General features: G+C 35.3%; 1 protein-coding gene across 1 annotated transcript in view; it reads left to right on the plus strand.

Moving 5' to 3' along the window:
• The window catches only part of BCKDHB (branched chain keto acid dehydrogenase E1 subunit beta), a 111,662-nt gene that overhangs the window by 62,829 nt on the left and 30,732 nt on the right, over positions 1 to 18,101 (plus strand). The window contains exon 9 of the mRNA XM_057369456.1: positions 3,544 to 3,630. Within this exon, the coding sequence (XP_057225439.1) occupies positions 3,544 to 3,630 (87 nt within the window). The remainder of the gene's footprint in view (positions 1 to 3,543; positions 3,631 to 18,101) is intronic.

The following is an 18,101-nucleotide window of genomic DNA, read 5'->3' on the forward strand; positions in this document are numbered from 1 at the left end:
TTTTTATGTAACATATATTTTAAAATTGTGTTTAGAAGAATCACATCTTTTGCTACTGTCTGTTGTTATTAATGGATAATGCTGTCATATGTAAGATAGAAAAAACAGTATCATTATTAAGATTAAGAGGGCATATGAAGTCTCACTATGCTTGCTGAATGAAAGTATCTCTTGATCAGAATTTATTAGTCTGATACCTTATGGAGCAGTTTTTCCACAAAACAATTGTGCCAAATCATTTAGGGAAAATGACCCATAAAGTAGGAAGAAAGTATCAAGGAAGAAGCAGCTATTTAAAAATAATTAGAAATACTTGATCAACAATTCAGTGTTGTTTGGAAATACCTGACAAAAGAAATTATCATAGTTTGAAAAGTAAGACATTAATACTGATCTTAGCTGTACTGATTCTGACTGCATGGCATAGAAAAGCAGTATTAGTCACTGGAAATAGTGCAGTCTCAAGGTCCTGCTAAGCTGGATTTTGAATCTGTTTTTTTAATGTTTTGGTCAAATATGTGGAAAACATTTTAAACCGTTACTTGATAAAAAATTAGAGGTAACAAACAGATAAGGAACGGATGAAATAGACATTCAGTTACTGATAAAGAGAAGATAAGCTCATTAACTGAGCTATGTTCAGGCGCATAAGATACTTTTTAGCATATCCAAATRTAATCTTGTTTTGAGATAATAAATGTACACTGTATTTCCATCTTTATTCCAGGAAGCAATTATCCTTTAACTCCCTTTCCCTGAAACAGGGAGTTGCAGTTATCAGTAAAAGCTGGACTTGTCCTGTTATATTTTGGCCAATAGGCCTCATACATCCAAGAGCTGCAGTACTGAGGCTGTATTTGGTGGTGTTCTGAAATAATCTAGAATGCTGGTTCCAGACGGATGTGCTTCAAGAAGAACATAGAAAACTGGAGATGATTCAGGGTGGGGTTGTAAGAATGATGAAGGAATTGGGAGTGTGCTGTTTGCTGAAAGATTTAGAGCTTAGTCTGGTTAATTGTGGTTAAGAGACCGTTTGATCACAGTCTAAATGTATTTATGTGAGAGCAGAAATGTGATAATGGATAGTGTCTCCTTCTAGCAAACAGGAATAAAACAAGAAACAGTTGCTTTGAAGTTATGTCAGCCAATTTAGTTTGGACATAAGGTGCAAAATTGTAACTAGGAAGGGAGTTAAAAACTGGAACAACTTACCAATAGGTATGATGCATTTACAAACATTAGAAATACTTAAGATAGCATGTGTTCCTCAAAAACTCATGAGGCTAGGATGGGTACTAAAAGCACAAAAGCTCTGTATGTTTTTATACCAAGAGTGATGTATATATAGTGTGTTTTAGCAGTGGTGAGATATTTGTATCCAAAACTTGGTGATCACAGCTGCTTGTTTACTCTTGGCAAGCTTCTGCAGACAAGGAGTCCTCAAAGTCCATGGGAATCATATGTAAGGATTCCTCACATAGTAGAAGCAGGTTTCCAGAAAGATATTATTTTTCCCTTCCCCCCTTGACYCCCCTTTTTCTTTATTGTTTACATGGATTCAATTTTAGAACAGATGAAATAGAAGTTATTAATTATTTAGTGCAAAAGRCCATATTGGATTCAGGAAACTGGTGATGTGAAAATTATTGGAGGCTGAAACACAGTGAAGGCCCTTTTCTTATTCTCCCTAAACATTACAGTTTCTCTTTGGGGAGATAAATCACTGGACTGCTGGATTACTGGTCTGACCCCATCTGAATTTGCCTATATGCTTTCTAACAGTGTTTGATTATACTCTATCCTATTCTGAGAAATGAAGGAATCTGTAACTTTATTGATGGCTTGTAATGTATCAAAATGTGAACCTTTCAGAAAAAATATATGCAAAAGAAGCTTTCTTTAGAATAAATATATGAAGATTTAAAAATACCCAAACAACCAAACTCAACTTTAGCATTGAATAGTTGTATCAGTTTTACTATAGCAACTTGTACCTGATTGTATCAGTTTTATCATATCAAAACCAGAGTGTACATTTTGTTCATTGAACKGTTGTTTTGATATACTAGACAGATTTATAGTGCAGTTAGTACCTCTGTTCCTTTAGATATGAGTTTCCAGTGCTGGCAAAAAAATAGTCAGGAAATCACTCTGTGTAACTGGATTAGTTCCAACTGGTGAAATTACTTTTTCTGACTTATTTAGCTCTGAATGTTTTCAAGCCACTTCATTATACAGTATATGGAACGTGTTCATAGCATGTGACTTGCCAGTGCATCTCTGGATGAACTGCTTAGAGCCAGTGATTGAGTCTTTGCTAGAAAAGCAAAAGAATTAGAAAAATACTTGAATAAGAGAGAAAGCTGCATAATTAGGGCATTGCCTTTATGTATGCTATTATGTAGATAACATGGAGCTGCCTGACTGGGGAATGTGCTGGTGTAGACATTAAATTGAAGATCACAGTATTCAGAAGGTCTGATCTGATAGCGAGTGCTGTCTTGGGCTTTTCACTTTATGACTAATGTTAGACCAGCAGTGCACTATGTTCTTATCTTAAATGGCAGACTGTAAATGTTCTTGAAAGATTAATATATACAATAATCTGATTTTCTTTTTTTTTTTCTGATATGCATATCTGGAAACTTATGAAATTTTATGAGCCTTTTTATTTATAATAGTTTTATTTATAATAGTATTATGGAAGCTGAGGCTTTGCTGCCATGTTTCATACTAAAGGTATCTGATACTGTTTATTTCAGGCAATTTAACATAGCTGAAATAAACATCATTATATTTGTGTGTGGTGAAGCTTTATRTTTCCTATCAGATTAAAAATATTTTGCTTTCATTGTTATGTTTCACAATGAGCACAGTTTTGTTTTTTTGATCAAAGGTGCTTAGATCATCTGTATATATTATGCCGTTTATTTATCTGTGAAGTAGATCACATCAAAACTACACAAACATTGAAATCTAAAGTCAGAAAATGGTACYTCTAATTGCCATGTAAAATTAAAATATGCAGCACTAATTCACATGTTTTCATGCCAGAATTTTTATTTAGCAATTTTAATTTCTGAATACCAATGATTCATGACTTTACATAGGATCAGTTTGTAGAGAGGTATCAGTGAAGGATTTCTTTATGTATGTGTCTTTTAGTATTTTGAGGWTTCAGATTTTTACTGGCTACTTGTTAAAATCCTTACTCTATTTCAGAAATGTTGCAGTGTGTATTGATAGGKTAAATTAATATAAAACAGGTTCCAATTTTTTCTTGATATGTGCTTAAAATTGAATGGAAAATGTGAGTACTTCTATATATTATAAAAGTACTTTTATATWTTATAGAAACATCCTAGTAATGACTCAATTTAGTATTTTAGGATAATTTATCATTTGCTGGAAATGCAAGAGGTTAGCTATGTTCTAACACTGCTAACAAAGTCACATACTTATTATATTCTGCAAGTGGTACAAGTAAGAAATTGTAAGAGCTGTAATTTGATGTCATTTTGAGCATTCGTTTTTTCTTTTCAGTCGGTGGCGAAGACTGGGCGATTGCTGATTAGCCACGAGGCTCCCTTGACAGGAGGATTTGCATCTGAAATCAGTTCCACAGTTCAGGTACGTGGGTTATTTAAGTGTTCTGCATGCCTGAATATGTTTCCCTGTAGAAGAAATACCTAACACTACATTAAAAGTTGAGGGTTGTTTTTTTTTTTTTTAATGTTATTCTCTTTTTCAGTTTTGTGGATGCTTGCCTTACTTTATGTGAATAGTTGAGAAATCATGTACCTGCCAGGCACTGTGCRTAGTGTCTGCTAAGCTAGATATTTAACTTTCACTGCAAAGCAGGGAGAATGWGCACTGTAAGATGCAGGGTAAAAATCTTCTTGTGTAGTTCTGCTTTTAATGTTCTTTTCTATTTTTCTCATATGCTTATCCCTTGAGCTTCTTAAAAAGAACATTTTCGGAATGTTGAAATCAGACACAGAAAAAACACTCAGGTCCAGTAGAGTATAACAAAGTGTGACTGACACAGTGTTCAGAGACCTCATTAGAAAAGGAATCTGCAGAAGTTGTTCACATGTGTTTGTGGTGATGCTCATGCATGTGTTGAGCTCATAGACAGAGAACAGCTTGGAAGGGCTGAGATGTGCATTAGTATCGACTGTATCTGGAGCACTGGGTTTTGGAAGTCCTTTTGAGCTTTCTGATGTACATTATGTCTGTACCTGCATGAAAATTTTCCCCTTAACTTGATCTATTTCCTATRCACATCAGTTGTATTGTTTTGTAGAAACATCTTAATTGTGTCCATCACTATCAGATTACTCTTTTTTGATTATTCTAGAATAGTTAAATTATAGGACTAGAAAGAAATGGGATTGTAAAATTCACAAAGTGCAAACCATGTAGGCAGTAATTAAAGTCTGGTAATTAGCCTTTTTATAGGAAGAAATAGAGTTACTAGTTCTGGAAGTGTAATTCTGAATTAAATGTGTGGWAGGAATCAGAATACTGTGTTTCTTTACCTTTGTGGTGCAGTTTCTTTTAAAGAGTAGTTGTACTAATTTTAATGTAATTATATTAAGGTAAATTATTTTTTTCTACCAAAATGTTTTCTCCCCTAAGAATCAAATATTTAGTTCTATGGAGACCTCACAGCAGCCCTCCAGTATCTGAAAGCAGCTTACTAGGAAGCTGGAGAACTCTTCATYAGGAGCTGTAGTGATGAGAAACRGAGTCATGGATTCAAATTGAAAGAAGGGAAATATAGGTGAAATAWGTGGAAGAAATTCCTCACTTTGAAGGTCGTGAGGCACTATAACAGCTTGCTCAGAGAAGCTGGGTATGCCCCATCYCTGGAAATGTTCAAGGCCAGGKTGGATACAGCTCTGAGCAACTTGGACTAGTTGAAGATGKCCCTGCCCATGGCAGGGGGTTGAAACTAGATGAAGATCCCTTCCAACCCGAACCATTCCATGATTTTTCATCCTTCTAAATAATTAACATTTGATCTCCTTTCTTTTGTAGATAGTCTGATTAAACTAGGGCTGATAAAGTCATAAGGTACTGCCAGCTGTGAGTGTAGAAAATGAATTTTCTTTATAAATTCTCACAAAAAATGGGAAATAAACATAACCGAAAGATCCTGTCTTCTATCGTTTTRTGTTATTATCAACACTTCAGGAGAAAATTATTCTAAGGTGTGCAGCAAAGTCAAGATCTACCAGATAACAAAGGAAAGTGTATGTCTTGGGCAAAAAAGTAAGCAAGTGAGCTAAAAAATGTTATCAGTATATATCATCAGAAGAACATGGGATGCCCAGTRTATTGCTAAAATTACAACATGAGTTTTTAATTTCCTCAAAACTCGTCTGAGAAAGCTACTTAYCTGATTGATCCTTCTTGAGGTGTTGTTTTGCATATCAGAGATATATCTTGACAAATATCRCTTGTTTAGAAAGCAAAGTTAAAATTGCTTTACTGAATGGTTGTTTATCTTGGTCAAAATTGAAAAAAAATCATTTAAATATGGTTGCTCATCATTTTATATTCATATTTCTTAGGAAACTAGGCTTTGTATTTTAAGAACTATTGGTCTATTACATAGGATCCCTCAGAATATATTGGAATATAACTCTTTGGCATTGCATTTATCCATGACAAGTTTCTTTCATATGAATTGACTGACTTGACACTGTGTTATAACCGTATTGTTGTTATTCTGTATATTCATTCTTAAAGACTCTATCGTCCATACTAAAATTTTGATATAAGTTACTTTAAAGATTATATTGCAAAAGAGATTAAAATAAAAAGTATTACAACTTTTTAARGAACAGTATTGCTTTAGGCATAATAAGGACCTTGCTTTTCTTATTCAGTTAAAAATCCTGATCTCTAAAGTTAAGTCCATATGTCTACTATCACTGTGCTGTAAAAATGAAAACAAAAAGTGAATTTCTCGTTTTCTGGATACAATGCATACTGAGAATGCCAAAAATTGAGGATTGCAGTTGGCTTTATTTTCTTCTTACACATGGAAGTAATAAGACTTCAATAAAATGTGTCCAGTTGGATTAGATGGTTAGTTTCCATATTGTTATTCCATCCTTGCTGTGAGGTCTCGTCATAGAAATAAGGTGAACAAAAGTACATAGGTTATTTTAAAAGTTAGTGGTCACATACACTTCATGGTGATACACACTTCAAGGAAAAGATTACGAATGGGTATGATAGCTTTCAGTCATGAACTGTAGGAAAAATGCATTGAATATTTTTCTCTTTGCATATGAGAGATTAAAAGCAGCATTTGGAGTGCACGTGAAATCAGATTTGTTGTGTGTCGAGTACAGAGTGTTTTAAAGGGGCATATTGTTGCCCTAAGTGGTCATTTACTCTGCTCAGACATATAAAACTAAGAGCAAGAAGTGGTGTAGTTAAAACTTTACATGATATGAGTGCCCTTTTCTCCAGTGTTTCATCTGTGATCTCAACACGTGTATTCTGCAGTGAGCAACAGATGCCAGGGAAAATTCAATACAGGTACCATTAATAGTCCAAATAGTTTATAGTCTRTGTAAAAGCTTGCAAAACTGTCATGTTCATCAGAGAAAGTACTAAAMTTGCATAAAGCATATGGCTGGAGCACAGTGTGAGAAGAGAAAGGCCYACTGAGATGTCACTTCCAAAATGATGAAAAATCATGTGTGGAAATCATCCGTATGTYAATAATTTGTAATACACAGAAACATAAATCTAGAAACTGTGTCCCTGTTTAAAAACAAAAATAAAGAAAAGGAAGAAAACAAAAAGGAAACAGAGAAACAGGCAGGATGGAGATGGCCAGCCCAAGGAGTAAGGGACTTTTTGGATCGCTCTGCAAGGTTGATGCCTGCTAGCATTTGGGACTTGTTATGGGATACATAGAAGGAAGCGTTTTTGAATTTTAAAAGTCTTGTGGGATGTTATGGGATGCATAAGGGGAAGCATTTTGGAATTTTAAAAGTCTTGAGGTATGTTTAGAGGAGGCACCAAAAGTGGGGAGATGTTGGAGTCAAGGTGGTTTGGGGAGACCTAGATATGGAAAAACAGAGAGAGGAAGTGATAAAAAGGAAGCTTGCATTATGGCTACAATTATATGGTGGTTGCTATTTTCTGATAGGGCTGAAATAAACCAGAGAATTAGCATATACCCTCTGGCAACAATCTTGGAAATACAGAAATTGTACACCTCAGGAAGGTCTTGCTGGTTTCTACCCATTCTCTACAAGTAATGGCTAAAATTTTGAAAAATAGAAAATTACTTTAATAATTTTTAATCTTTTAATCTAAGGCATTTAAAATTTMATTTAGGAATTTTGATTTTTGTGTACATTGATGTCATTAGAACAGGATACATMATGAAAATATATATATGCCATTATTTAAAAAAAAAATACCATATGAGTAAATAAATTTATTAGTTGACCTGGTAAAGGTCATTACTGTCTATAAAATAGCAAGTCAACACATTGTTTTTTGTAGAGGGTTGCACAGATGYGTCATTCTTGCAGGAACAGAGCAATTCTGGTTTAATTGCGGGTTCCTGTCTGTAGCACAGTTTCTTCTCTCATTGCCTGGTAAGTACTTTGTCCTTGGGCGTCTGTCTGCACAGGGCATGTTGGTTCAGCTATGGAGGAAATGTACAGGTGAAAACAGCTCCTTGGGAGCCCCTCTACAGGACTCAGCGTGTTTCTCAGAATTACACACAGGTATCAGTCTTCCAGAAGRTTGGTATTAATCAGAGGATAGAACTCAGAAAATTCAGTGAAATAACCTTTTTCTGAGAGTTGAGTCACATGATATTATTTTTTCAAATCTTGCGTTTTGTATCTACAAATTGGATGTAACAGTATTCGATTGTTTGATTGGTGGTGCTTTAGATGTTCTCCGCCTGCAGCAAAATAAGGCCTAATCTCCAGTAAGTGGTGTAATTTCCTGCTASAGTGTGGCATTAGGGAAAACTATTAGATGAGCTGCTTTTGTGAGGAACATTWCAGGAAAAGTGGGTATATCTACAATAATACCTTTCAAAGAATACCTTTCAAAGACAGTTTCACAGCAGTTTTATCCTAAAGCAGCTTATCATAGGAAAAAAAGTGACCAAAAAAGTTAAACAGCAGGAAAAAAAGTAATGATTTTAGCAGTATTAGGYAATGATTTAGCAGTACATTTAAAATCAAATGAGCTGGTATTGACTGTTATTGAACAGGAGCTGTCTTAAGTAACTTATTTTATGGAGTCCTAATGAAAATATGTCACATTTCCAACAGAATTTCAGAATGCTTGTCTCAAATACTTTTTCATACCATTGCATTACGTGTTATTAGAATTTGGGATGTTGAGGTATTCCAAACAGTTCCATTATTTCAGTTTTCCCRTGAGTAAAATTAAGGTGGGATTTCCCAAGGAAGCTGTTACAGTCCTCTGCAGCTCTCTGTGGTGCTTTGAGGAAGTGAATATAAAAATATCCATGGGATCGGGTTTGAGTTTCAGATTATGCACCTGTGTCTGTACTTAGTGCAAAAAGGACGAATGGATAACTTTGTGGGATTTATTTTGAAATTATGGTGAATAGCATCAGATTTTGTGCTGCTGCCACTTAAAATCTTATTTTAATGAACAGGCGGTGAACTGGTATTAAAGTCAGACTTTATTGAAAGAAATGCTTCTGGTATAATTGTTATTTATAGTTAAATGTTTTCATTCTCACAAGATGTGTTGAAGCGAATTGCCTTTTGAACAGATCTTTGAGACACAATGGAATGTGTATGTGTTAAGAAGCTAGAGGAGCTTAAGGTACAAATTGTTGGAACTACATAATTATGGAAATTAAAGAAATTTTAATTGTTCTCTATTCAGCTGGAGAAATAATGAAAGAAGACTCAAATATGTTTTCCCAAGCTGATAGAAAGATAATTGAGGCTAACCCAGATAGCTTTTCATAGGTCATAGACTTTTTTCACTGAGTACCATTTCATGGAATAGCTAAAGAAAGAGGTTCTGGACTAAATGTAGCATAGACATCAAAGGAAAAGGCATGCTAAAACATGCAGGTACAGCAGTATGGTTGTTTAGCTGATGTAGGAAAATGATTACATCTGAATGTTTTTAAACTTTCCTTTGACGCTGTTACAGTAGGCAGTAAAACTGGAAGAGATGAAATATTGACACAATGTGGTCCTTCATTTGTTATACTATTTAACTCTCACTATCACTCTTTTGGCACATCTAGCAGCAATCACAMACTACAATTTAAAAGTCTGATTTTRTAGAACACACCATCAATTTCAGTCAGTAGGAGTGGATCTAGGAAATATTGGTATAGAATATAAAGAAAAGCTAGAATAAATACAGGGAAATTCAAGATGGGCATAAATTGTTTAGTAATATAAAAAGAGCAGTGATTTGAAGGAAAAAAAAAATTAAAGTATATAGAAATAAGCCATAATGATGAAAACCAATAAGATTATTTCTTAAGTGAGGGATTGGGAACAGTAAGTTGCCATTCAGTGACTGGAGTCAAAGGTACATGAAAATGTTGCTCATGTTTATAAAATATGACTAAAAGCAATTCAGCAAACTCCCTATTTATGGTGCAGGATGAACTAGAGGCAATTTTTGTTAGCATATTTTGTAACACAGTGTAGAAATATAAAGTGAATAGAAAAAATGCTACAAACCCAGGGTTGCTCAAAGGAAATGGAGCTTTGTTTYTCATAAATGAAAAAAGAGTTATGCATTGCAAAAAAACGTTTGAGAAGTGATTCTGTAAAGTTCAGAATCTGAATTTAAAAAATGATCTTTCAGATTAGGAATTTGACTYAGAAATTTAGTGTGAATCCTTTATATTATTTACCAAGCTAAGAGTTATTCTTTAAGAGCTTTCCAATGAGCTTGGATAGAGCAGTAAACATTCAGGAATTTTTTGTTTGTTTTGTTCTGTAAATAAGAACAAATTTTGTGCCTTGTACTCCACTATGTGCCCCCTGCCCATCCTGCCCCAGACCATTTCCCCTCATTGCTACAGTGCTTGCACTGTCTGGGCTTGTGAACCCAACTGTAGGGATTTGGTGGTTGTGTTCATCTGGCAGAGATGCCATTTTTCTGAACCCGTATCACATTTAAGAGAACTAAAATCTAACAAGCAATGCCTGTTCACAGGGTGGTGCCTGGACTTTCTTCACACTAACTCTTTGAGGCCAAAATTGTTTTGGATATTACACAAAAGTCTCTTGTTATAGTTTGGCTTACTGCATGGAAGTGTCTTAATTTTYGTTTGTCTCTTGTTCTGATATCTATACCCATACAGATGTCTTGGTTAATAACTAATAAATGCAGTACAAGATGTGAGAGATGCAGCACAGGATGAAATGGACTTCTAAGGCGTTTTGTTTGATGTTACCATGTCATAAAGTCCAGTTTACCCAGGAGACTGTATGCATACTTATTTAATTTTAGTGAGCATAAGGAAGAACAAATTCCTCTACAATGAGAACAGCAAATTATTGTAATAGTGGCATATGTTATCAGTTCAGCTACAAGGGAGTGTTGTGTTCCCTGTAGGCTGGAATAAATTCAGTACTGAGCAGAGAAAAATGATTTCATGAATTCAGTATAGCCAAATATTGAACCGGACACACGGTATTCTGTAGTGTGTAAACCTTCCAAACACGTTTCTTAAAACAAGCAAACAAACCCCAATTCCTAAAACAACATTTAAGTTGGAAAATTAAATGCTCAAAAAATTGTGGTGGATTTTCGTAAAATTGGCCCCAGAACACACTCTCTAAAGGTGTAAACACTGGGTGTTTACATGTCCAATTAGTCCAGTCTCTAGACATAACAAATATCAAAATGCCTTATTCATCTGCAGCTCAGCTGAAGTCTCTTCAGCTTCTGTGAAACATTTCATGAAGAGGTCCATGCAAGCCTGGGCACATGGGCTGAGAGCAGTTCGAGCCATGAGGTTGCTCCTCTTGGCTTTGGGCACAGTCTCRTTCCCTGTGTGAGAGGAGACATGAACCAATGCCTTGCCGTCAGGAGATGTGTCAGTCAGCCATTTATGGCACATCCTTCTAAATGCAAATGATTAACCCACGTTTGAATCCCATTGGCACTGGGGATTTCTACACTATGTGAGTGTGAGTGTGCCATGTCTACTTGGCTTAGGGTCTGTTCTGTCTAAAAAATGTGGGTTAGAGTAAGCTTTTCCCATGTGTTATGGGCCTAAAGCGATTTWTTTTTTTTTTTCCTTGAGAAACAGAGGTAAAAATGAGACAGGAGCTTGGCTGTTTCCATAGGCATTGGAAGGAGAGGAACGCAGTAAGTGCTGCCTCATTAGAAGTTTTCCATGAGTGAAAAAACAAGGCCAGCAGTCAGGTTTTGAGGGGCTGTTCCCAGTGAATGTGAATAAATGGCTGCTCTTTTGGAGTGTGCAGCACATGCCAGTTCTGCTGCTGTGGGACCAGAGTTCCCAGGTGGAAAGGATGGGTTGGAGGTGTGTGCCCATGAGCTCCTCACTGTGGATAGAGCAAGGAAAGCTCAAGGCAGTGATCAGCTTGTGACTGCTTCTCCAGACAGACATGGGAAGCAACGTCCTGCACGATAGGCACTTCTAACGAAAGCATTCAACTAAGAACATTTTTAAAACTTAAGGTTAACTTGAATGCTTTTATGGAATTACTTATTTCCAATTAATATATTCAACAAAGGCTTTTGGCACTGAAACAAAATTACCCTTTTCTGTCTCACTTTCAGCTGCACTGTTTGTTAGGCAGAGGGCAGCATTTCTTCCAGATGCATCCAACGCTGTTTCTCTTCTGTCTGAAGTGGTTTTCCTTGCATTGGTGAGGTATACAAGTGTGCATCCAAGTACTTTTTTTTTAATGCAGATTCCTGAAGAGGCACAAGTTTRTCCCTGGGCAATACAAAGTGGCAAAGTGGCAGAATGTGCTGAAAGTAATTGTGGTTCGATGAAATCAAAACTTTAACTACTGAACAAGTTCAGTGTTTGATTCACCTAATCAGCTGAGTGTATAGTGTAAGGTATGCTCTTAGTGTATTCAATTAGGATGTTTTTTCCATGTTCTGATATTTAATTTGGCATGCAAATGTTCATATGCCTGAGGCTGAGCTCCAGCATCACTGTCCTGCTGTTACACCCTTGTTCATTCATTGTGATTTATGACTTTGAACAATGTGTTTGGTCTTCCATACGCTTATTCTGAAAAAGACTAAAAACATAGGCACTGAGGCAGGATTAAAATTTTTTCTTTGCTGTGCACTCCCCCCCATTTGCATTTTTATCTTTCTGGCTATCAGGAATTCTTCTAATGGAAGGAAATTTTTTGTGTTTATACTTACTGTAAGGTACAGTTTTAATTCAAACTGGTTTGATTAGAATCATGTTGTGATCCTAACATTTGGATTTATTTCTATCAGCCCATGGAGCTGATAGAAATGAAAGGGTTTTAATTCATGTTTTGAAGAGGGCAAAAAAAACCTTCTCTGAACTGCACATCCTATGTTTTCTTCTCTGTGATCCAGTGATGTTTTTCCTTTTTTTTCCCCCCTCTAATACCATATTAGAGTTCAGTAACATCAGCATTTGTAACTGGTATGTAAATATAGCTAATGATGATTTAGGAGGACATCAAAACTATGACYCTCCCTATAGCAAATTTTGGGTACCTGTTAAGCCTTTTACTCAGCAGGCATTTRTCTTATACCATGTAAAATCACTGACTCTTTGCTTAATGAAAATTAATATAAAAATATCTTAACTGGTTTTTGAAACTTTAAGGTTATAGGAGATGATCTGTGACAGGGCTCAAGATTAAGGCAACTCTGCAAAGCAACTACTAACTCAAGGATATTTAACTTCTCTTCTGCCTAAACAATACTGTGTTTAACTGTCTTTATTTTGTTTGGCATTATCTTTTCTTTCCAATAAATTATGAATTGCTTTAGAACTGCAAGTAAGTGCTTTGAACAGCAGTTTATGATAGTGTGCCCAGGAGTCCCCTGTAAAAGTGTAGTAATAAYCTTTCTTCCAATTTCCAGTGCTTTGAAGCTGTAAAAACTTCTTGGGTGGTTGAAGTCACTCAGCCTTTGGCATCATTTATCCAAATGCCTCAGTGGGATGCTAGAATCTTTTTCTAGCCACAGATATAGYAACTTAAATACATACTAAGGCATCATGGCAAGCCAGTGTAAAGAAAAATGTGGAGTTTTTTTAATTTCACTGTATGTCAGGTTTGTTTCTTTGGACCATACAATCAGTAGCTTGTTTTGTTTGCTGGAAAAATTACCATAGTGGGTTGGTTTGGGGATGTGAAGTGCTGATTCATACAAGTATATTGTTCTACTTTTTTCCTGGCCTTTCATATTTTGGTGTGGCTATTAGAAATGGCCTGGCTAGACCATTAATTTAGAGCAACAGGCATASTTCAGAGTAGCATGACTAGAGACGAGTGGTCTGTGGCATACAAAAGTCTATGCAGAATAGGGGAAAATTRTAGAACAAAACAGTAAATCTGTCCTTCCATGTTAATGGCTCAGTGAAGCTTTAARAATACTGCATGTAATGAACTTTGCCTTTTAAATTTTCTTGCAGGTTTAATTAATTTATACATAAAAGGCTGCAAAACAGTGTGATTTTGTTGATGTTTTATGTACACACACAAGATCAAATTATTTTGTTTCTTTGGTGAATGTATTTGCAGGAGAGGATGTAAAAAGAGACTTCAGCTCTTCTGAGCTTTTGTGCTCTTCCAGAGTACTGTGAATTTTACATTGTTGTTGTTGGCTACATTGAGATCGATAATACAGAACAGAAAATGGAGGATGCAGTTTTACTACCTAAAAAAACTAGTCTAGGAGCTTCTGCTGCTTCCTTGAGAAGGGAACTACCTGCTCTCTCTGGGGCTGACACAGCTTCTCAGTGCCCAGATGTCAAACCTGGCTTAAAGCCCCAAATCTGGACCTACAACAGTAGGATAAGTTATGACAGTACCGAGTTTCCATTTTATAGTTTAGGTAGGCACAGGGGAAGAAATTTTTGCGTAGTCTTATTTGTCCAATAGTCCTTTTGAATGCAAATGGGCACATGCTCATTGCTATCATGTAGGGGTCTAGCAGTTAAAGTGGGGCAATTAAAAAGCTACAAAAATGATTAAAGCCAATTAAAAATGCCTGAATAGCAGATGTAAGCCTGGAATTAGTTTCCAAAGAAAAAAAAWGTGGCAGTCTTTGGCACATAAGAAAAATAACCACAGTGGGAGAGAACCTTGTGTGTACCTCACTTCCTATGGTCTTACCTGCCATGAGGCTTTAGGCTGCTAGAGAAAAGGTCCATTCTGTAGTTTAACAGTGGGATTTTGAAAGGCACCTTTGTTGGAAGAGCTGTAGCAGTACTGGCATCTGTCTACATCCTGTTGGGAATGTTTGTTACCCTTACCACACTTAGTGAACATGGTGAGCAGGAGACAAAGTTCTAGGCACACACTGCACAAATCATTCTAAGGATAGTTATTGCACAAGAGAAGGCTGGTGGGGTTTTAATGTTGACTGAGTCAAGAAGGAAGGGCTGCTTCCTCTTTACCAACACTGGAGTGATAATTTTATAAAACAGCATTCAAAACTGAGAAAGTTTCTCTACAAAGAGCCAAATCCATCTTTTATTAATTTACATATGAAAATTTCTGAACTTTCTGGAAAAGCTCCTCTGTGTAGCYGTAGCTGGAATTCTTCCTCAGATACATTTGCTTAGAAATAATATTTTGTTCCCTGTCATCACTGAAGAAGTGCCTTTTGACCATGTTCCAGCAAGTGGCGTGCTCATGACCCAGCTATGTTTTGCTGAAGCACTAAACATGCACAAACGTAACAGCAACTTTGATGTCTAAGGAGTGCAAATGTCTCCTTGAATTGATGTTTGAAGTAGGCACAGAAGTGTTTCACTTTTTCCCATTATCTAGTGAAAACATACCATTTCTCCTGTACATTTTAAACAAACTGCTGTCCTACATTTGGAGTAATGCAGACTAGGAAGGAATGAAGATAAAATGTAGCTTTCTACTCAAATTAACATTAAAAAATACATAACTTTTCACCCAGGAGGTGGTAGGAAACAGAAGCTGCACAGATTTCAGTCATTATCTGGATACCATATCTTCTCAACCCCCATGTCTCTGGCATTATCAGCTTGGCTCTGAGTTGCCCACAGTGAAAACATAGGCCCTGATGATGARGTCTGTGAAATTAAGATTTCGTTCTGAATACTTCTTTTTCAGTCTTCCACTTCTTTTACATGTAAGTGTATGAAAAGGGTGGTTTGCTCTAAGAGTTAACTTATTTTTTTTCTTTAACTGATTGCACATATGTGCTATTGGAAAGCTCTAGTTCTTTAAATCAAAAACTATAGTGCGATGCTTTTTTGTACCTTCTTTTGTTCAGCCAGCAAGGTTAGTTCTGCTGTGCATYGATGAATAACCTTGCAATAACTAAATAGCTGAAAAGTGCCAAGAAAGAAAATGCCAAGACTGTATTCTAATATTAGYGTGTTAGGGCTAATATTATTGATAGATTGTATAAAAAAAGAATATCAGTGCATGTTCTAGGGAGGAAGTGTTTCACGGTTTTGCTCTCTCTAATTTTGTTGATTTCAGCAATATTATATCAGAATCCTGTGTGGCTTTTTACTTTATATTATGTGAATATCCAGTGTTYACTGCATATTAGGAGACCTAAATGAAGCTGTTTAGCAGCCAACTATAAGAGTAAAATTGTAGATTGGACACACTTATTTTAAGCTCTATGAGTCAAAATGAAATGCATTTTTTGAGAAGACTCGATGTTCTTCAACACAGTGATTCAGTTCAAAATTGCACCTATGCCACATGAAGTGGTAAAAGCAGCAGTAAAGAGGGAATCTTCATTATTCATTGTGTCTTGCCTTGTTGGAGGCTTTAAAAGGCGGTGAAATACATTTATGGGCATCACACAACCATCTACAAAATATGCCGTAGTTATGGTGTATCTGTCATAGAGAATCAGAAAAAGTAATTTTGTTATTTTAATCTTTGTTTTTAAAATCTGTTTGTGAGACTCTGCAATCTTCCCTTTTTCAGTCCTTCTCCTATGAACTTTCTTTTTAAGGGTGTCTTGTTTTATCTTTCTGTATGAGGTACATGTAGTTAGACTAAGAAGTCTGTATTTGGTTACCTAAGTATATGATCTTACTGAAAAAAAAATTAAAAAAAAATTTAAAAATTCACATCTGTCCTGAATCTTGTTGAAATGTTCCTGCTGGCTTCTTTCTTTCAGAACTTCTCATTCAAGAAAAACTGAATGATTGCAAAAAAATTGATCTAATCTAATCTAATCTGCTAGTTTTTCCTTTTAAAGTTGATACTCCATAAATCATCTGCTTAAGAAATGAAAGAAAAATGTCATAATCACAGTGATACTTTTTCAAAAGAAAGTACTGAAAGAAAAAGAAAAGGTCTGTATCTAAGTTTTCTGTTCAAAGGTAATTGAGCCACTGAGATCAGCAAGTCATTCATTTATTTTGGCAGASCCAGCATTTCAAAACTCTATAAAGAGCTTTTCTATCTTTTGAGAGAGATCTGATTTTTACACAGCAATTTTGCACTCATGGTTGTGTGACTGAAAAGGTGTTAGGTTTCCTGTCCATATCTGCCCATTTATTTACTGGTTTCAGAAATTCTTTAGATTTACAGTGCTTTAGAAATAAAAAAAAAAATATGAAGTTGTGTGATTTAAAAGGTTCTCTTAAAATGGACTTTAGATTTGGGAGTATCTTATTTCTTGAGGCAGCAATGTTTTCATGGTTAACAGTGATGTGTTTCATGGTTTTCAAACTTAAATGATGAGATTTGGCTTCCCATGGACAGAGATTGACACTTGGCTTGCACATATATTATGCTGATAGATACAGAAATCTATTATGCTAATATAATGAGAATTTATTTTAAAATAAAGATAAAATTAACATTTGAAATAAAAATTGCTTTTTCTGTCTTTCCCTCTGATTTATTTCCTTACTTGTGGGCTCAATTTGCCCCTAAAAAAAACACTATTAGTAGGTAGGATGGCTTGCAAAAAAGGATGGCTGAGAATTATTGTAAACTGTTTCTGACTTTTTTCCATACTTAATTCATAGTTTTCATGTCAGAGATGTGAACCTTTTAATTACTTAACTTTTAGGAAGTTGTCTGACTTCTGTGATGATGTGATTAAATAAATTTGAGCTTCCTGTGGTTAAAAACTTGGCTTTTCTAGGGACTGATGCAGTTAAAAGATGCAGATGTAATAATTTGTGCCATGCACATAACATTTGTTGGACAGAAGAATATTCGCTGTGGTAAAATAATAGGATTTGTTTTTCTGTTAAACTGATCATATTTTTTTATTTAATGTGTGCAAACAGTTTAATAGAAAGCAAGCAGAAATAATTGAATAATAATTGATCCTGTGGTGAGGCTATTACTCATTTCTTCCCGTGAACATCACAGCTAAATACACTCTGGATGACATAGTAAAATTAGCTGCTACAAATTTCAAAGAAAGTATCAGTTTTAAATACAGACTTACTGTGATAGATACTAGAAGTTGTACTATGAAAACCATTGAAATGGTTGCAGCCGAGTGAATTCTTATTGCARAAGTGAATTTCTGGTCTGAGTTGTGGTAGTACACACTATTACTTGTATTTAAGATGAAAGAAAAATCTGCTACTGAAACTTGCATTCCAGTGTTAGTAACTTAAACTATAATCAGAATAAAATGTATTCCTAAGCATACAAAATGCATTGCCAAAGAAAATGTCTTCCCTAATCTGATTGCAGCTGGTAGTTAAATAAAATTGCAGAATATACTGAATAAAATAGTTTTTTAGTGTTAAATGAAATGGAATTTTGGTTTTTGATTGAAGTTATGTAGGCTACACATTTTTATAATTATGTGGGCAGTTTTTCTTAAATCAGCTCTTAAAATATTTATTATGGTATATTTTATATTAT

Source organism: Malurus melanocephalus, unplaced genomic scaffold, assembly GCF_030028575.1.
Source record: "Malurus melanocephalus ecotype Western Australia unplaced genomic scaffold, MMel_1.1 scaffold_4, whole genome shotgun sequence".
Taxonomy (NCBI): domain Eukaryota; kingdom Metazoa; phylum Chordata; class Aves; order Passeriformes; family Maluridae; genus Malurus; species Malurus melanocephalus.